The 22,235-nt window shown below is 38.3% G+C and overlaps 1 protein-coding gene across 1 annotated transcript in view; it reads right to left on the reverse strand.

Annotated features, from left to right (window-relative positions):
• Window positions 1-22,235, reverse strand: part of LRP1B (LDL receptor related protein 1B) — a 1,678,044-nt gene that overhangs the window by 775,132 nt on the left and 880,677 nt on the right. The window contains exons 19-20 of the mRNA XM_065928990.1: window positions 15,406-15,486; window positions 14,091-14,252 (exon numbers count right to left, since the gene is read on the reverse strand). Of these exons, the coding sequence (XP_065785062.1) occupies window positions 14,091-14,252; window positions 15,406-15,486 (243 nt within the window). The remainder of the gene's footprint in view (window positions 1-14,090; window positions 14,253-15,405; window positions 15,487-22,235) is intronic.

The following is a 22,235-nucleotide window of genomic DNA, read 5'->3' on the forward strand; positions in this document are numbered from 1 at the left end:
ATGTTCCTCAACATATAACTCAATGACTTAACAGGTAATTCTCAAGAATATTATGTAAACTTAGAAATCTAAATAGAAAAACCTATTTCAAAAAGAGACTTGTGAAATATAAACTGCTGCTTGTGGAGAACAGATTGCTTCTCCTGATCAAGGAATATGGTAACTTTACATATAGAATCATTGTATTTTAGTTCAATGGTATTTACAGCTGACAATAAGTTATGACCACACAGATCAAAGCATAATCTGTGAAGGGAGAGAGCATGCTGCTACTGTTTGTGGCTTTTAAAACTGTATTTGCCTTTGATTTGCTTTGCTTTGCTTGGTATTGTTTGATTTATCCATTTGTGCTTCATAAATGAGTACACTCATTCATTTTATTATTCTAAACAAACATTTATCTTATAAATTTAAATACAAAAGTGATATTTCCCTGAAACTTTTCTTTCCTTCTGTCTTTTCTTTTTCTCTCCCATAAACTATCCATACCTAAACCTTTGTGAACTGGTACACTATCTATTAAGAGGAATCACAAATAGCCACATTACAGTAACTTTAAAATGACTATATCGTCTGGAGAAGGAAATATTATATACCATCATAAAACGTTCAAATCTAAATGATGAGTCAATTCTTCTTTAGATTGCCTTCTTGCTTACATTTCATCTATTAATGTCCATAATTTTCTCATTTTATTTCAAAAAATACATATTTATCTAGGATTGGATCTCTTATTCTGGTGTTTGTAGATTCAAGAGATTTATGGGTAAACTTTAGGAATTCATAAAAGATCTCAGAAACCACACATGATGCTTCGTGCTGCTTTTTTTCCTCTCATGGAAGACACTCAAGAGCTTTCCTTGACTCTTGTGGAAGACTCTAAAAGGAATGTGGAGACCAATTTCACACTTCCCTATTTATTTTTCATCCATTCCATATACCTTCCATGTAAATGGTAGTTTATATGACATTCAGTTTTACTTATACTTCAAATTATATAAAATTGGATTAAAACTTGGTTGGGAAAAAAAGGATTGCCTAGCTGCACCTTGTCATTTAATTAAACGTAAATAAATAGAACTGCTTGTTAAAAGCAAACCATTTCACAGAAACAGAAACTTTGCCTGTGGTTATACATATGATAAGCATCAGGGATGAAATTTGAGCCCAAACAATGAAACTTTAGAGCCTTCTTTCTTTACCACTGTCCCATTAAAAACACAATTATACGAGGACATAAACTAGATTCATCTAGAAAGCAGTAAGTTCAATAAGAAAATGGATCAGAGTAATGTTATACCCTGGTGGCTCAGATGGTAAAGAATCCACCTACATTACAGGAGACCTGAGTTCAGTCCCTGGGTTGGGAAGATCCCCTGCCGGAGGAAATGGTACCCACTCCAGCATTCTTGCCCGGAGAATCCCAAGGACAGAGGAACCTGGCAGCGTCCATGGGGTTGCAAAGAGTTGGACTTGACTGTGTGACCAAGCATATACACACACACAGTGCTGCATAGGAAAAAATATACATTGCTTCTGAGTCACAATTCATTAGCCATTGCTAGTCACGTTGTGCTGGGCCCTGTCATACTGGTCCCACTCAATCACAAAGTTTCCAGGAAGTACAATCTTATGATGTTCCTAGATAAAGGAAGACATAGAAATATACTATGTACATATTTAATGATTAGCATGAGTGACTTGGGTATAGAGGACATCATGACAGGGAGAACAGAGACGCCTCTCTGAGAAGGTGACATCTGAGATGAAACCCAAATGAAGGGAAAGAGGCAGCCACATTAGGATAAAGAGTATAGTAGGCAAAGGGAATGACAAATGCAAAAACTCAAAGGCAAGAAATATATTTTGTTTTATAGTTGGAGAAAAAAGTGAATAGGGGTGGATTAGTGAATTATCTGAGAGGTAGGCAGAGGCTGGATCTTGCATGGCTTTATCAACATCTATGGTACAATAAGCTCAACAACTATCTTTCAATTAGAGATTTTGAATCAGAGGAGTGATGATGATATAATTTAATCTCTGTTATTAAATTCTCACTGGCTGCTGTATAGGAGAAAAAGTGAAAATAGGAAGACAAAGTAAATGTCCAGAAATGGCTTTTTCTGGAGTCTAGGTACAAAATGAAAGGCATAGTTTCTGCCTTTGAAAAGATCATAAAATGGTCTGCATGCAGGGAAATAGGTGATGTATATAGTTGCAAAGCAATATCCTACATGACTTTTAAAAAATTTTTATTGAAGCATAGTTGATTTACAATGTTGGATTAGTTTCTGCTGTATAGCAAAATGAATCAGTTATAGATATACATATATCTCCTCTTTTTTTGGATTTAAGTCATCAACTTAGCACACAGGTCACCACAGAACATTGAGTAACGTTCCCTGTGTCATACAATAGGTTCTCATTAGTAATCTATTTTATTTGTAGTAGTGAATATATGTCAATCCCAAGCTCCCAATTCATCCCACCCTCCTTTTCTCCACTTAGTGTCCACACATTTTTTTCTCTGCATCTGTGTATCTCTTTCTGCTTTGTAAATAGGTCCATCTGTACAATTTTTAAAGATTCCACATATATATTCTCAGTGACTTACTTGGAGAGAACACTATGAGAACATGCAGAGGGGAAATCTAACCTGGACTTGGGGATTTCAGAGGAGAAATTCTCACGATGGAGGAAAAGAAGAGTTCCAAGTCATGACTGAAAGTCAGATAGAGGTAAAAGTGGAATGTGATGAAAAATATTCTGAATGAAGTCAGCAGCATTCATAAAATTCTGTGTTGTGTGTGATGGGAGGAGGGAGAAAAGAGAAAGCTAGAGAGGAAAGCAGAGAACTTGAGTGGCTTTATATGCGATGCTAAATGGTTTGGATTTAAACCCAAAGGCAATGGGGATCATGGAAAGATCTGAGGCTAGATTCTGATACGCTCAGATATGTAGTTAGTAACCATCACTTTGGGAGCATTTAGGCAATAAGTAGAAAGGGAAAAATCACTGAGATTCCAAAAATTTACAACTGATCTACATATGGAGATATAGTGTATCTATTTCATTTGCTGGAACACTCAGCCTTTATGCTAAGTCATATAGAATATTACACACAAACACACACACACTCTTTCTCTTTCATACTGCTCTCCTTAATTCATGCTACCTTCTCACAATAAATTAAAAAATACTCCAAACCTATTTCTCAGTGTCTGTTATGCTGTTGTTTAGAAATGCTACCCCTTCTGCCAGAGAAAAGAGAAAAAAGTCATGGAGTTTTATTTTCTCTTAACCCCCTTGCCAAATGAAATCAGCTTCTGTTAACAGTTGTTGATTTTCCCCTGGATGGAATGTTGCATCCCTCTAAGGAGGCTGTGATGGCCATTCTAACCTGAGTTCCAGGCGTCTGTGGTTCCCCAGAGCCCTAGTTGCTTAAGCTTCAGGGCTTGGCAGTCAATCTGTCTTTGTAATACGGCTTGTCCCAGTGGAGTGTTAAAATGATGACTATGTTTATATGCATATACTCATGCTGTTTTACTGTTATGTTTTCATGTTGCTGATGCTGGTTATATTTTAACTAATGCAATTTTATTGTATTTTTGCCCTGAAGCTATTTAAACTAAACATACAATTTGGGGGAATCTAATAAATAAATAAACAGAACTCTGGAGGAAATGTGGCAACTGATGGTGGAAATTATCCCAATATTTAAGTGAATTCATTGTGACTAAATATTTGCTGTTAGAAGACTAGCAACTATACAGAGACAGAAAAGACTTTTTCTTCTCCTATAAAGCAAAAAATGAAAATCAGGTTTGCAAAAATTATATTTATACTATGCTTTTCTTATTCAGAATACACTTTTTTGATTTTTAAGAAATGTTTAAGTGTTCCTGAGAAAAGAGTTAAACTGATATTGTGAATTTAGTGAATTATTTAAATTGTGAGTCCAATTCAGGAGGAAAAAAAAACCAAAAACCTTTGTTTGTTTTAATGGAATTTATCTTTGGAGAAGGAAATGGCAACCCGCTCCAGTTTCTTGCCCGGAAAATCACATGGATGGAGGAGCCTGTTGGGCCACACACCCCATGGGGTCACAAAGAGTCAGACACGACTGAGTGACTAACACACACACATACTTTAACTTGCAATGTGTTATAATATGCTTTGAAAAGTTTAAAAAAGAACACTATGTGCACACAGCTTCCTGCACATCTGATAATTGTCATGTGTCCATTCCTGCTTGCTTTCTGATTTTTCAGTGACTCACTGTGGATTAATAATTCCTGTGCCGATGGCAGCAGCTGGCTACACATTCCTAGGTATTCTTCACCTGCCCTGAAACTATTGAGAATCAGAGTGGCAGCCTATCAGTTGTTTCATTTCATTTACCAACAGGGTGTGGACATATGCTTGGCCTGTTTCTGTCTCAGTGGACCCTTAACCACTCCCTAAAGTGGGTGAGCTGTCCTTGGTTTCTAGAAATCCTTAGGAATGGTGCTTGTCTAAACCTACCTCCTACCTGACTAGAACCTGCACTGTGCCTGTTGGGGGTGTGTGTCCTGCTCTTCTCCAGCTAATGTGGGACGGATTCTCCAGGGACACTGCCTGCCCAGGGGCACGACAGTCTCTCATATGAACTAATAATGAAGTCAAGCTTGGGGTCTCTCTTTGAAATCAACTTGTCCTCATCCATTGGACCTTGATGACTGCTTGCCTGTCATCTAGCTTATAGACGATTATTAATATCATAATATTATGGCCCTTTCTACCTTCCCACGCCAACACACTTCCAGGGCATGATTTCTGTATTTTACTTTCTAGTCCAAAAAGCTTTTTTACCCATATATGTAGCCCCTGCTGGAGATTATCTGGATAAGAATTTGGATGGGACTATCTAAACCATGTATTAACATAAGGGATTTAATGAAAAATTTAATATTAAAGAGACCAGATTTCAAGTCTCTGATTCTTTACTGTCTAGATAATTAGAAAAGTTGAATAGAGGGAAATGAAAAAAATGAGTGGATATCTAAGCATAAATTCAATTATTATAACACTAAACTATTTCTAGTATTAAAATATACAGGCACATAGAGACAAGAAATAATGAAAAAATACTGAAACAATATATGTTATAAAATATCTTCCAGGAAATTAAAGTGTTTATGTGAAATGTATGTAAAATAAAGCACTGCTTTTAGTTCATTAAAAATGTAAAGTTTGGTATCTAGAATTCTACCCTGAATATATTATTTAAAATGCAATATACCATAGGGATGATGAACTTCTACAATATCAGCAAACAATGAGTTGAGTTGGCTATGTACCTGAGAAATCTATTTTTCCTTTCATTGCTGAAATTAACCATTCACTTTAATAGACATTTTAGATATCAAATATGAAGTAAAACAGATTACAACGTGAATATTCCATGTTAGGAATTTACTTCTTGGCTTAGATATATGACTGGTTTGCAGTAGAATTCAAATACTTGCTGGAAAAATATGACATTATTTAACTTTATATTTTAAAATAGTATAGAACATCATTATGCAGAAAGAATATGTAGAAGCTAATACATGAAATAAATATTGGAGGAAATACCAGGGAGTAAAATATTAAAGTCATTATCTCTTCCTTATTTTGGACTTTTCTTGTCCCCATTATTTTCTGCCTTGTCTCATAATAAGTTTGATATTTTATGAAACACTCAGGATTATAATTCCCTTAGGATGTGTCTCTATTGAATTTTAAAGGAAGAGTCAACAAACTATGACCTGCAGACCAATTTGGGTCCACTACCTCTTTTTGTAAGTAAAGTTTTATTACAACACAGTCATAACTGTGTGTACGTGCATGCTAAGACGCTTCAGTAGTGTCCGACTCTTTGCAATCCTATGGACTGAAGCCTGCCAGACTCCTCTGTCCATGGAATTCTCCAGGCAAGAATACTGGAGTGGGTTGCCATTCTCTTCTACAGAGGATCTTCCCCATCCAGGTATTGAACCTGTGCTTCCTACAACGCGTGCATTGCAGACAGATTCTTTACCACTGAGCAACAAGGGAAGCCCACAGTCATAATCATTTGTAGAGAAATAGTATATGGCTTCTCTGGTGCTAAAACAGTGGAGCTGGATAGCTGAAATAGGCAAAAATCTAAAATATTTTACTACAGGACTCTGCAGAAAAGATTTGCTGACCTGTGTTCTAAAATGTTCTAAATTCTGCTTATGATTTCTAGAACATCCCAATAAGTGTATACATATCAATGTAGCAGCATGCTGTACTGAAAGATATGCATACCCCTGAAGTACTCCATACCAGCAAGGTCATGGTAGATTAAGTAGATTATGTTATGTAACAAAGTCCTCTGTAGAAAAGTTTGGGATTCAGACAATGACAGTTAATTTTCCTTAGAAAGCCTGTGTGTACACAAATACCCAGCATGAAATAAATTGCCTCACAAAAAGTAGATGAATCTGATCATTGCATTTCAGGATATAATACAAGTGCAAACTGAACTGATGCATCACATAAATAAAGCAATAAAAGCTGACAGTTCACATAGGCTCTGAAAGGAGCTAATTACCAACTATTTTTTTTTAATGGGAAAAAGGCAAAGCTTTATTCTATTGCTTACTTTAGTCTCACAAAAGCTTGAGTACAACTCAATTATTGAGAGGTGAATTAATTATCTTGTACATTATATATGTCCTTTGTCTCTTTTCTGTTTACTTTTGTGTGTGTTTTCTGCTGAATTCCTCAAGTCCTATCAATTCACTGATCATTAACCACAATTTAAGAAGAAGGAAGCAGAATTTAAAGGCCGTGGAAATTAATTTACTCTTGCTCTTATGGTTCAGCTCTGTTAAAAGAGTTGGAAACAGGCGAAAATTTTTCATTAAAATCAGGTCTTCCTGTTACCTATTGCCTTTATTAATTATGTCTGCAAAAATAAAATGAGTTGCTACTTTGTTTAGTGTCAAAGTACATAATTTAGTTTTAATGCAGAAGCTAAACTTATCTAGGAATAAGTTTAGACCTATTACTAATTTTTTGAAGAGTAAAAATGAAGATAACTGGCTTCTTTCCATTTTTAGGAACCATTTTTTCCTAAGATTTTCTTTTTAAAATTATATTTAGCTGATACCTTTTACTTTTCTTGATAATCATATTGCTAGGAACATTACAGATTCTCAAAACAGTCTTTGCTATTAATTGATTCAAAAGTCTTGAGTTTTCTTTGTTTTTGATGTAAAAGTTGTCTATAGTACTAAAGTTAAAATGACCTTTAAAGAGCTATTTTGTCCTAGAAAACAAAAAAGAGGTTTCCTATGGATAAAATCCATTAATAATTAACAATGTTTTCATACCTCAGTGTTAACAGTTTCTAAGCAAAATAAATCAATCTGTGAGACAATAAAGTTAAGCCAGAAAAGTTGTATCTCATTGAAAACACACACTATACCTCTCTAAAACTAGATGACATTTAAATTTGCTTTAAATTGCATTTTTATCAGGTAGCAATCCATATTTTCATTAAAAGAGAGTATTTAAAAATATTAGGACAGAAGTTTATATGAATCTGGTAAATCCATAACATAATTTGATCTTCCCCAAATTCAAATTCAATATTTAATTGTCAGCAAAGCTCAGTGCCTGAGAAATTATAGCTATTCTTTTTGATTGTGTGTTCTAGTAAAAGTGTATTGAAGTATATTTTCATGAAAGAAAAACAAAACAGGTGACTGTGTACAGTATTTACTGATACTTTAGTTCCTGTCTGTTTAAGATTAAATTGGGGCACAAAAAAACACTCTTCTATTTCTGAAACTTATTATGTATTTGATGTAGACAAGAAGTCAAAAGATATTGGTTTTAATTTCCGTTCTCTTTATGCTTAAATGAGTAACACAAAGTCTTTAGCTAAACATCAAGTTTGATTGGAGGAGGCAATGGCACCCCACTCCAGTACTCTTGCCTGGAAAATCCCAGGGACGGAGGAGCCTGGAAGGCTGCAGTCCATCGGGTCGCTACGTGTTGGACACGAGTGAGTGGCTTCCCTTTCACTTTTCACTTTCATGCATTGGAGAAGGAAATGGCAACCCGCTCCAGTGTTCTTGCCTGGAGAATCCCAGGGACGGAGGAGCCTGGTGGGCTGCCGTCTATGGGGTCGCACAGAGTCGGACACGACTGAAGCGACTTAGCAGCAGCAGCAGCAGCAAGTTTGATAGCTGCAGTGCTCTGAGAGGATTCAGTCTCCCAGACAGGATATCATGGCTTTTTGGTTGGCAGAACTGCCAGAATTTTCTGGATTTTCCACCAAGAACTTGGCATCACCATTTGAATTCAAAAATCTCTCCTGAAAATGTCTTTATGTATCAAAGGACTCAATTTCAACATTTCTAACTTAAAACATTATTAGCTTCTTCTAGAGAGTAGCATCAGTTTCTGTTATTGCTATATACACATACAGATAATTTTATCTAGCTGAATTTGTTTTTTCTCATCTGCACAACAAAACTGAATTGAATGATCTTTCCATTTTCTTTCAGCTTGTTAGAATTTTTGAGTCTATAAGGTAAAACTTTTATGGCAGAGAAACCTAGTCTTGGGTGACTGAAAACACTATATTGGAATGTCCACAGCTATTCCAATGACAAAGTTCCAGAATCCACTCTATCAAGAAGGACTGTTTGGAGGAGGGAGGGGACAGTGAGGGGGATGGAGACTAGAAACAAACAAACAAAAAAAGACAAATGTACTTCTTGTGATGATTTCATGTAATGGCCCAGGTCCCTTCTAGTGCTTTTTGGAAAATTTCATTGCAATGACCTATAATAAGTGAAAAGGTTTCTTTTTTTCATCAAGTGATAATGAGTATGCACTTAAGAACAAGGTAGGAATTATTCAGAAAGACAAGGAAAGTATTTTTGAGGATTGTATAAATGTTACTTCATAGAGAGTTCGAAAAAAATAGAGTTATACTCTATAGATGCAGAAGCAGACAGCTAGATACAGGGATAAAGAACAGTCAGCCTTTGAAATGCCAACTGTGAAACCCTGAAACTCCAGCTGTGTAATCCTAGGTAAGGATCTTAACCTCTCTGAATAATCGTTATTCTAAGCATTAAATGGAATAACAAACATAAGAGTGTCTGACAATTTGTGGGAGGCCAACATAGGTTAACTCCTCCCCTTGGCCCCATATTACCATAATGGAATCTCCTCACTGGCAGTCACTGTTAAATTATATATACAAAACAGACTTAAACTTTCCTTGTCTTTTTGATACTTACTATGTATTAGACATAGAGGGCATAAAAAAAAGAAGTAAAAAATAATAAAGATAAGGAAAACATCCTATCTATTTTATTTCATTCAAATCTTGGGCTAAAATTGCCAAGATTTATGGGATAAATGAAAGTGACTATGCTATATTAAGGAAATGTATATGGTTAGATCCATGCACCTAGCCTTGCATATCATCATGAATAAACTCTAGGATGAGGAAACAGAAGAAATTACTAGATGTATAAGATGAAACAAATAAGGGTTGATTCTGAGACATAACTAATTTTTGTGGTAGAAAAAAAGATTCTTTCACTCAATAATTATTTACTAAATACTCACTATATGTCAATTAATGCACCTGACTAAGAAACTACAAAGGTACATTTACTATGTTCCCTCCTTAAACTGGGAACAAGAATATAATGAGGTAAATGAATGAATGAATGGTGATGAAGCTCAAAAGAAAAGGAAGTTTCCAAAGCAGAAACAGCGTTAAAACAGTTAAAGCAAAGCAACATAAGCAAAACAGTTAAAGCAAAAGAAGAGAAGTATGTGTGAGTATGCACACTGAGAATATTATAGGCTCTACTCACTAATGGATTTTGGAACTTGTTAAAGAATATTTATAATAAATAAATAAAGACTATAATAAATCAAAATTGAAGTTTAATACAGACTAAACCATAAATTTGCATTTAATTTTTATTTGTGATGTAAATAAGAGATCATACATTCCAGCATCACTCAGTTCATTCACTTAATGCAGCAGTTAGTAAATACTTCCTTTTTATACAGTCAAACAGAAGGCATTAAAGAACAACAACTATAAATCAGGGTCAATGATTTCCTCAAATAAAGAAAAATCCAGATATTTGATGAATATTTAGGTTCCATTTGGAAGAAATTACAAAATTTAGTCAAATCTATTCTAGAGAAAATCTGTTCCCTTCTCCATTAAATATATGTTGAAATTACTTATAACATTTTTTATAATAATTGATCTGGAAGAATAACTGTCTAAAGAGACTGCATAATTTTCCTGTGTTAACTTTAGAAATGCCTTATTCCTGTGTGAAATATGCTTGAGACAATTTCTAGAAAGAGTGTAAGAATGAAGGTTTACAGAGCTTAAATGAATTAAGCTGTCAACAATGAGATAAGATTAATTCTACAATTTGGTATTTTATAGATGTGACATGTCCAGTGTCTATTTGTCTGTCTCTCTCTCTTAAAATGATACAGCCAGAGAGGTAATGACTTACAAGAAAAAGATGAAATTCTCATTTTACCTTTATTCTTGAAATACTTGCAGGTAAAACCATTTTTTAGCAAAAACCTTTCAAAACTTAATAAATGGCCAGGATTGAGCCTCTAGAAAAAGTTCTATCATAACATTCTTTGAAGGCCCTGCCTTACTTAAGTTTCCACTTGGAAAAACTATTCACCCAGTAGCTACAAAAGGGTAATCATAGATATATGTACCAATCAAAGGATTCAGAATCAAAAAGAAACCAGGGCTAAATCAATGATAAACAAGCACTGAAACAAAGGAAGGAATCTATGTGCTACGGATTGTTTGTATTATACTTAAGCTTGTAGACTGTGTGTTCCTGGGTAGTGATTTGTAAAGATGTGCATTTTCTTTCCTGTGGGCTCAGTCATTCAGTCATGTCTGACTCTTTGCGACTCCATGGACCACAGCCCATCAGGTTGTCCATGGAATTTTTCCAGGCAAGAATACTGGAGTGGGTTGCCATTTCCTTCTCCAGGGGATCTTCCAAGCTAGGGATTGAACCCATGTCTCCTGCATTGGCAGGCAAATTCTTTACCACTAGTACCATCTGGGAAGCCCCCCAGGGAGTTTGGAAGAGAGGAAAAGAGCAGCACAATATGAAGGAAGAAAGAGATGAGTGAACATTAATCTCAGAGAGATCGACATTAACACTTTTCCCATAAATTAATCATATTAATGATAAAAAACAACCATCACTGTAGAAATTATTTTCTTGAAAGTGGTATCAGAGAGAATATGAATTGAACTTAAACTCAAGAATTTGCTGAAATAGAGATTATATATGGAATGTTCATTCCTTGGTATCTCCTGCTCCTTCACTATTAAAGTCTAACTCAAGAGTATTTTCTGTCCTTTTGAAAACAGTTTGAGTTGAGAGAAACTGCACCAACTGCTACTTACACAGGCAGTGGAAAGCAAAGTGCTGAGCAATTATATGGTGGATTTGATCAGTTTTGACAACCAGTCCTGAACCTCAAGCCAGAATCCCCTGCTCTTTTCTTCCACAGCAGGTTCTGGGACTGAATTATATGACTAATTGCATCAAATTTCTATTTTACCTTGGCAATGGCCTCACAGATCCTCCATGTGCAAGATGGCCTTCCTGATCAGTGCTAACAATTCTATATGTCATGATTATTTTACAACTTCCATATCAAAATACATAAAATAATGATGGATAAAAATATTTAAATGCCCTTTGAAATACTCTGGATTGTCTTACATGAAAGTCATCCCAGAATGTTGCCTGTCCTCAACACCTACAACCTATATTCACCAAGTAGAATTTTTGACAAGAGAATCTTAGTACAGTTTACAATCAGTTAAATGTAAATTAGTTCAGGAAGTTCTTATCATTCTTTCCTTGAAACATGGCCAAGAATCACGTGAATTATCTGAATCATATCCTCAGTGTATTACTGTAATCATATAAGAAACGCATGGTATTCACATTGACGGTATTTCCTTTACAGTAATATATTAGCAAAATTGAGGTGTTCTAAAGATAAAGGTCATTAACATTAATTAGGCATTGACTCTGTAATCCAAACCCAAATAACTGTCTAGAGAGCCTATAAGGGGATGGACCACTCACCTTGGATACTCATAAAGCTAAAGCAATCTCTCCAAAACGTTTTAATGTGCAATGATCATTTTAACTTAGAGATACATACACACAGAAAAGAGGGATGGGATCTCATTTCAGAGATGAAAGCAAATTAACATCAGGGCAATTTATCTTTCACAGCACATCATGGGTGCAGTGCCAGCAGGTCACAGATGTACACCGCATGAGGAGCCTAAAGAGACATCTGTGAGGTGAGGGAAAATGTAGTATGCATTCAAAGTCCAATTTATTAATGAAATGTTAACCACACCCCAGATGAATGTTTCAAATATACAAAGAAAAAGAGGAAAAATATCTTTTGTATACCTTTCCTTTTTCCACTCTAGATTAGTGATAAGAAAAGGTTCTAGTTCATATGTACTAGTGGACCAACTAAAGTGAGACAGGAAAAAGAGACAAGAATGAGATAGAAATAAAGGGTTGGGGTGGGGGGAGAGATTTATCCTTCCTCTCAATTTTGAAGCAAAATTAGATTCAAATATGTTCATGTTAAATTTGATAAGATACTGTTACAAACATTTTCTTAGTCATTTTCTGTTTTCATTATAGCTTCTGGGTTGTCCTCTGTCAGCAAAGACATGAATTGTGTCAAGACCACTGACCATGAGCACCTGTGTTTCATTGCTTCATGGCTCCTATATGACATATTTGTGTTATGCCCTGACTATTATAATCCAGGTCATACAGGGAGAATCAAAATCAGACAATATCTCTTTTAATAATATCACTTAGGCAATTCACCAAAAAGATTTATTCCTTTAAGAACCTAGTATTATGTAGATAATTCCCCTAACTGCCACTGTTTCCAGTACTTACAATTGAGAGAAATTAAGGAAGAGAGAAAAAGACAGAGAGAGTGACAGAGAAAGAAAGGGATGGAGAAAGAAAAACAAAGGAAAGACAAAAGGAATGCATGTCAGAGAAAATACTTCAGAAATTTTCTATTTTATAGGTTGTCAAATATTTGCAGAAGAGAAATAAATCTCCTTGGAAAACACTTTGAAAATGATTTCTCATGATCACACTTTGCTGTCTGTTTGCAGGCTAGATTTTAAAAACTGAACAGTGACCATGTTTTTTCATTCTTTAATCTATCTTTTAGTCCAAGCACAGTCTGGCATGTGAAAACTTTTCAATAAATATTTTTGGAATAAATGAAAGAATTAATTTAAAAAATCATTTTAATTTCTTAGTCAAGAAAGAAAGCCTCTAGTTAAAATGTTATTGCTGTATGGATTTTTGACAGGCTAACAATTTTTCTGTGATATTTCCAACATGATTTGTAATTCATGAACATGTCCTGTGGCTGATCAAATTTTCCTGAGTTACCCATGCAAATAACAAGATCAGGTTGCCCATGGATTTGCTGGGAGCCATGGTCGTGATTTCCTTTCTCTCTTTACTTCCATTCCAGAAGGTCAATCAGTTGGAATATCTCAACATTTAATAAGGGATGATTACCAGCGTTCAGAAACAAATTTGATGCGAAAATAAAAGAAAAATTATGACTTCTTGATTCTCCCTCCCCCCCCCACACACACACACACTTTGGGAAAAAGGTTTGGGTTTCGTCAATTTAGAAGTTGGAGGGGATTAAAAGGGAAATAAGTAAAGCATCAAATTAAAGTAAAGCATCTAATGAAATAGGAAGTATAGATCACAGAAAAAAGGTGTCAAAGTATAAGAAGGAATTGAGATTGAGAAACCAGGGGAAAGAAAGAAAAAAGAGATCAACAAATTATTTTATACAGTTCCACTTACATTTTTTGTGATGAGAAATTAATTTTTCTGTGATTTCACTCTAAAATACTCCAAATATTATATATCAATATAAAGTTGATATTGGTTCACAAAATTACTAACCTTCTCTGGTGCAATTGGTTTCATCACTGAAGTCTCCACAGTCATTGTCACCATCACAGGCCCAATGGCCTGGGATACATCTGCCACTAGAACAGCTGAACTGGTTATCAAAGCAGGAAAGTACACAGCCAACCTCATCACTCCCATCCCCACAGTCATCATCTGAAAAGAAGCATCAACAGCCAGGTGGTGAAAAATGGTTCATGGAGAAACATTTTCTCATGAGATACTTAACATTTCTTTTTGGTATTGAGTGCTTTCTTCTGTTATTGAAAAAAGGAATGATAAGTCAATCATCAACATTTCCCATGAGCAGTGGGAAAATTATTTCCATTTTTATATTGCTTAGTTTCTGATTGAATGCCAACTACTAAATTAAAGGGGAAAACACCCTTCACTTTGGATTTTGAAGCTTAATTTCTATTTCACTCAGAAATGACTAACCACTGACTGGATTAAACTATACAACATGAAATAATTATGAAGTGGGGAAGACAATGGTGATTGTAGGAATTTCCTGAAATGATACAGCTTGTGATATAATTATTGTTGGATAATTACTATTTAGACCTATAACCTCTATGCCCTAGTGTTTATAACTATCTTTAATTCATATCCCTTTTCTCCATTCTCCCACATGAGGGCTCACAATGTATCCTTACACCACTGGTTCTTAAGTATGTATTTACATCAGGAAATTGTTTGTATGCTATCATTAGCAATGATTTATATTCTGTATTAACAATTGCTGCAGGAGGGAAGCAAGAGGAATGTGAAGTGAAAACAGATTAAATTCAAATCCATGACTGAAGTTGCATCGATTTATGTATAATTCATTTACCTGTATTTGGCATAATTTAACATAATGATAGAACTGAGTGAAGAAAAAATATCATTTGTACATAAAAAGCCAAGGTGACAGAGTTGAGATCATCTGGATATTCCATAATAATTTATAAACTACTCCATCCTGACAGTGCAGAGCATTTTACATCAATGCTTTGGGGAACCTGAATTGTTCAGGATATTTCCTCAGTTGTTCCCTTCATGTCTTGTTTGTAGACTTAGACTAGATCCAGCATAATATCTGAAAACAAATCCCCATCATAGATAGCCCCAAGGGACGGCTATTGAGCTCCATTGTCCTTAATGCTAATCCCCATTGACAGGCCAGCTGCTCTCTCACCACTTGTCTCAGCCATTTTGCCGGACTTGGCAAACTTCTCTTACGAACCACCTCTGAAAGAGGTGAAGCTGCGCAGAAAACCAGGCCTCCAATCAAATCAGTGCAGTCTAGTGAACATTTGGTACTTGCCAGAGTCGCAGTGCCACTTGCTGCTAATGCATCTTCCACTTTTGCATATAAACTGAGTTAGTGGTTCACAAGTTGGAAATTCTGTGAAAGATATAAAAACATCCAATAGGAAAGATGTTACTGATTATGTTTGACATCTGTTCATTTTTTTTGCAATATAATGAATCCAAACAGTCCTTCATCAAGTGATTTTCCTTTATTTTGGTCACAGAAATATACCCCTACAAAAGTTATTTAAAGTTTGCATATCCTGTGTCCAAAAAATGCTGGACTTTGCAAACTTCTGACTTATCTTCACTCAGTTCTATCATTATGTTAATGTGTGATTGTGTTTGAGTTCATTTGTTTTCTATTTGCTAATGTGATCAGATCTCTACCCCTCACTTCCGTACAATCCACAGAGGAAACATTAGATAAGCAAATATAGTGACAGTAACTATTTGAGGACACAGGATATGCATAATTTTATTATCTTTTCTAGGAATACATTTCAGTGACTAAAAGCCAAGGAAAATCACATGATGAAGGACTGTTTAGATTCATTATACTGCAAGAAAAAGGAAAAGATCTTAATTCTCCCACACCAAGGAACTCAACCTTCTCTCAGTGAAGAACAGCTGCATAGAGCTCTATACTACTGCACTGCAAAGTGACATATGTATGTCAAAGCAGGCTTCCCTGGTAGCTGAGCTGGTAAAGAATCTGCCTGTAGTGGAGGAGACCCTGGTTCAATTCTTGGGTTGAGAAGATCCTCTGAAAAAGGGATAAGCTACAAGGCTTTTTCTGAACATAGAGAGCTTAAGTAGAAAAGTTAAATCCAACTTTGCCTGAATCATGTCAATATCTTAAGTTGAGGGTAAGGAAACAAACACAAACAAAAAACTCAGTTTAGTTGCTATCATACATGTTAGGTATTAGAATAGGAAAAGGAAGTCCAAAATGGCGGTGGCCAAAAGACAAGGAAGGGAAAAGCCTGCAAAAATAGAACAAAGGAAATTCTGAGGACCAGAGTGAGAGCCTCAGGTAAAACAAACAGCCCTCCTGGCTAGCCCAGTTTACATAGGGCAGGTTCAGGGGGAGGAGAGAATATGTATAAAAAGAGGGGCCTCTGTTCTCTTAACGTCTTTTGTGTCAGCATGCCCTCATGCCTCAAGAATGTATTTTCCTTTACTTTCTAAATAAAACGGAGCTGTGACATGGAGCTGTAGCACTGGCCTGATTGAGGGCTGTAATGCTGGCCTGTACGTCGCTTCAAATTTTTGTTGTGCCAAGACAGAACCAGGGAAATTACACACTCCCCCTACATAAATGGTGCCATTTGTCAAATTTAAACTGGCTGAAACAACCTCCTCTTGCACCCATGAAGAGGAGGCCATGCACAGCAACTTAGCAAAAGAAACTCCAGCGGTGGAAGCCGAACAGGAAGAAAATCCAGCACAGGGGAAGTGACAAGAAGCCCAGTGTACTAGAAACTGGGACAGCGAGAAACAAACTCAGCAGAAAGTTCACGTGGCTCAGTCTCAGATTCCAGAAGACCTCTGGTTAAGGTAGGAGGTCCTCACTCCTATGGCTGGAAGGACATATGGCTAACAAAATCTTAATTTCTCTAAAATCTCTCATTTCTTATTTCCTCGAATCCCCCCACTAACAGACGAGCAGCAGTGGGTGCAACTGAGGGACTCTGCAGGGGCTACTCCTCAGTGTGTCCCAAAGGCTCCATTATCTGGGCCCCAGTAGCCATTGCCCAAGCAGGTGGGGATTCTTCTGTCCATAATCTTCTTTTGTGCCAAGGATCAGGCCAATGAAAACTGTGAGCACAGGTCACACATTTAGCAGATTTTCTGGCAGGTTATGAAGGGGATTCCTTGGCATGTTTTATCCCACTGCTTTTTCCTTCCGCCCTTCAGTTCTTCTCTCCCGGGACTTGAGCCTAGCCAAAACCCATCATGTCTGGCTTCAGGACCTAATGAAGCTCAGGATCTGATGTCTCATTGCAAAAATTCAGTTAGAGACACAAAGATAGGTAAGAGGTGGATTTGTTCATATTCAGAGAGAAGCACACTCCACAGGGCGTGGGCCATCACAGAGGAGAGTGCAGTGGCCATGGAATGTGGTGAGGCTATTTTTTGCCAGCTAGGTGAATTCATATGCTAATGAGTGGGAGGATCTCCCAACCATTGGGGAACCAACCACTCCTCTGTCTTTTGACAGTGCCTCAGAACTGTCCTGCCACCTCTGGGTGTGTCATTTAGCTTGCAGATTGGGGATCAAGGTTTATTTGAATTTGACTTGTCATCGTGGACCCATTTGATTTTAATCGGATTTATGTTATGTCCTTGGGACAACCAGAAAGTAGTTAGCCCTTGGGAGGGAAATATTGTATAACATCCAACCCCTCAAGATATTCAGGCCTTCATCTTCCATGTTTCCTACAACCTGTGCAACAACAGCCGTCTCTCAGTGGACCCGTTAGGGCAGGTGACAGGCACACAATGCCTGCTGGAAGTTCATCTGCTGGCATCCCTTCAAAGGCAATTGTGCTTCCAGGGATAACGCTTGCCACTTTGGGAGTTAGTCCTGCAGGCTGTTTGGGCCTAAACCCTTACCACCCTTTTCCTAAAGTTACAAACATACCCCTGGATCAAATCTCCACTCCACTTTTATGGAACTTCTGGTCTATTGCCTCTTATCAACTTGTTCTTAAGCCAATTACTAACTCGTACAACCAGGACCCTGCCCCTTAGAAACAACACTGCTCCATCCCACTTATTAAAATATCTTAAAGCTCCAAATAGGACCAGATAACCCACTCCTTTATCATTACTTCTGTTATTACCTAAAGTGGGTCTATGACAATGAAATGTTTACCATTGGAGACACCCTAACCTGCTCTTATGGAGGACTAGGCGAGGAAATCAGTGACTTACATTCCCTTAGAACAGTAAGAGGATAAAGCTTATGGCTGATTCACCAGGTTCACAGTCTCAGGGCACAGGCTTGGATTGCTTTATATCATGATATCTATTCCCATCTGTGGTGAACAAGCTGGCAATGAGTTAAAATTACAACCCCTTAGTCCTACCCAGCACTGGTCACACTGGAGACCTTGGGGATGCCCAACTCTAGTCTGGGGGTCCCAGGATGTCGACCTGACTTAACCTGCCTAGGAATCTGGTTCTCGAAAGGTTGTCATACCTCGACTTGCTCAGGTATCCACCAGTCCAGCAGTCCCAGGAGGTCGACATGCCTTGACCTGCCCAGGGACCCAATTCTTGGGAGGCCGACCTGCCTTGACCTGCCTGGGGATTCGATCTCCAGGAGGCTGTCACACTTCAGCTTGCCTGGGGATCTGCACCCTGACCCGGGGATGCCTAGCTCTTAGATTGCAACAGTACTGGGTAGGATAAGTCTCAAAAAGACTCACCCCTAAGGAAGTCCACCCATGGAAATTGAAGGAGGCCTGCTAGTTTTTTCTTTTTTCTTTTCCTCCCTGTTATGACCATCTTTCCGATGGGAAATAACCAATCCACTTCCCAGCAGATGCCCTTGAGATGCATCCTTGATAACTGGAAGCTGTTCAATCCTCTAGCTCTTAGGAGAAGTAGTTTATAATTCTTTTGTGCGCCTGAGTGGCCATGGTGTCCTCTGGGGTACGAGGAACACTGGCCTTAGGATGGGAATTTAAATTACAATACCATCTTGCAGCTAGACTTATTCTGCAAAAGACAAGGGACATGGACAGAGATCCCCTATGTCCAAATTTTCTTCCAACTAAGAGATATGAAGGAACTCTGTCTTAAGTATGGGATTGTTTTATGCTCTAAAAGTGAGCCGACTAGGCAGATGGTGTTAGGCACAGACAACCAAGAGAAGGAACCCCCACGTGAAGGCTCACCTCCCATGGCTCCTGAGTTGCCTGGTGCTCCTTCCTTGTATTCAAACATGCCCCCATATCTGGGAATACCCCATCCACAAAAGCCAGCTCAAGTATGTCCCTTAGTCGAAACTGGAGGAGAAATCAGACCAACCTGGGTCCATAAGTCGTTCTCTCAACTATATAGATATCTATATATTCTCTCAAATATATAGATACATTCCAACATATTACAATGGCCTTTGACTTGATGTGGAAGATCATCATGGTTATATTTAGTCAAACTTTATCTGACCCTGGGAGCTTCCCTGGTGGCTCAGATGGTAAAGCTTCTGCCTGCAATGCAGGAGACCTGGGTTCGATTCCTGGATCAGAAAGATCCCCTGGAGAAAGAAATGGCAACCCACCCCAGTACCCTTGCCTGGAAAATTCTATGGATGGAGGAGCCTGGTAGGCTGCCATCCATGGGGTTGCAAAGAGTTTGACAGGACTGAGCAACTTCACTTTCTTTCTTTCTATCTGACCCCGAGCATGCTAGGGTCTTAAAGGAAGCCCAAAGGTGTGCTACAGGGCTTCACATGTCAAGTGATAAATACCCAATAGAGGAAACTGTAGTCCCCTCCTCAGATCCTAACTGGAATTATAATGATCCTGAGCACATCTGGGAAAGGGATCATTTTCTGATCTGTGAGAAGGCAGGAGAGAAAGCAGCCCAGCAAAAAGTAATCAGCTATGCCTGGAACTCAGCAATAACTCAGGAGCCCAAGGAGAACCCTGTTGCCTTTCTGGAAAGGCTAAAAGAGGCCCTCCAAAAGTTTACCAACCTGGACTTAGACTCTTACGAGGGACAGGTGATTTTAAAGGACCTGTCCTAATGCGCATCAGACATCAGGATAAAGTTACAACAGCTACAGCAACAGGATCCTGCTGCCTCATTAGATGAGATGGTCCAGACAGCCACCAGTACCTTTTATAACAGAGGACAGGAGAAGGACACCAAGGCCCAGGAGAGGGAGAAAACAAAAGAGACAAGTCATGCCCAGATGCTGGCCGCCCTCCAGGGAAGCCCTATGGCAAACCCTGAGTCTTTGAAAGACAAGGCATGAGGTAAATGCCTAATCTGTAGACAGGCAGGGCATTGGGCCAAAAAGTGACCAAGTGACAAGTCCAAGTCTCCTAAAAGAGCTTGCTACAAATACCATCAATTGGGACTTTGAGTGGCACTCTGCTCTCGGGAACCCAGAGCTTTAAGGTCAAGCACCAAGCCTTTCCTCATGATAGTTCAACAGGACTGAAGTGGCCCACTCCAGCCAGCCTGCCTGTCACAGATAACTATCACAGGGCTGGAGCCAAGGATGCAACTGGTTGTGGCAGAAAGCTTGGACTACTGGACAAAACCCTGCAAGGGGTTGTCAGAAGATCCTCTGACCAATCCTGAGGAAATTCTATACACTTATGGAATAAGCTTTGTTTTATATTGAAAAAGAAGAGCCAGATATGCAGTAATCTTCAATTTTGAGGCCATAGAAAGTAAACCTTTGCCACCAGGTACTTCAGCCCAATTAGCAGAGCTCATAGCCCTGACTCGAACTTTAGAGCTAGGAAAAGGAAAAAGAGTAGCCATTTTACACTGATTCCAACTATTCCTCTCTGGTGCTACACGCACATGCTGCTATTTGGAAAGAAAGAGGCCACTTGACCACCCGAGGGTCCCCAGTCAAATATGGTGATCAAATCCTTAGGCTCTTGGAGGCAGTATATCTGCCTGCTGATGTTTCAGTCTCCCATTGTAAAGGACACTAAAAAGGGAGGATGGAAGTGGCACAAAGGAATCAAGCAGCTGATCAGGCAGTGAAGAGAGCAGGATTACAGAACAATGACTTAATAGTTCCACAGACTAATTTGCCAGAAACTCCTTCATATACTGAAGGGGAGACTCTTAAAGCTAAGGGTAAGGACTTTCAAGAAGATCATTTGGAGTGCTTCCAAAAGGAAGGACTCCTTTTTTTCTGCCTAGGAGCCTCCAATGGAAGTTGGTTAACTCCTTACATGCCACCATTCATTTAGGGGAAAAGGCCCTCCAAAGATTACTAGAAATGTCCTTCAGAGGAATAGGCCTCCAAATGACTATAAGGCAAGTTGTCCCCTCTTGTCCCACCAGCCAATTAAACAACCCCTAAGAAGCTTGAAGACCCCAGCTGGCCCAGCCTGTCTGATGACGTGGGACCTGCCCAGGAGAGGACTGGCAGATGGACTTCACCCAAATGCTAGTTTCTCAAGGGTTTAAATATCTATTAGTCATGATAGATACATTCACAGGATGGATTGAAAGCTTTCCCACCCAGACTAAACAGGCTGAGGAGGTGGTAAAAAAACTTTCATGAAATCATTCCAAGATTTTGTCTGCCCAGGTCATTATAAGGTGACAATGGGACATAATTTACTTCTAAGGCCACCCAAGGGGTCTCTAAAACACTGGGCATTACTTATTATCTCCATTGTACCTGGAGACCTCAGTCTTCAGGAAAAGTAGAAAGAGTCAGCCAATTCTTAAAATCAGGAATAAAAAAGATAACCCAGGAGACCTCCCTGGGATGGAAGGAGGCTTTACCAATAGCTCTCCTCCACACCCATACTGCCCCTAAGGAACAGGTTGGTCTTGGTCCTTATGAGATGCTATATGGGAGACCTTCTGTTTATGTCAATGACCTCTTCCTAGATCCAGAGGCTCAGACCCTCCAGTCTTACAACATGGCCATCAGGCAATTCCAACAGAATATACACTTGTGGAGTGTCAACCAGGATCCAAAGATTCTCTGGTGTTACCACTATATGTTCCAGGAACTCGAGTCCTAATTAAAGTCTGGAAAGATGGGTCCCCAAAGGCTCAACCCCAGTCCACATGGAAGGTCCCCTACCCTGTAATACTTTCTACCCACAGCAGTCAAGGTACCAG

This window comes from Muntiacus reevesi, chromosome 3 (genome assembly GCF_963930625.1).
Source record: "Muntiacus reevesi chromosome 3, mMunRee1.1, whole genome shotgun sequence".
Lineage (NCBI taxonomy): Eukaryota > Metazoa > Chordata > Mammalia > Artiodactyla > Cervidae > Muntiacus > Muntiacus reevesi.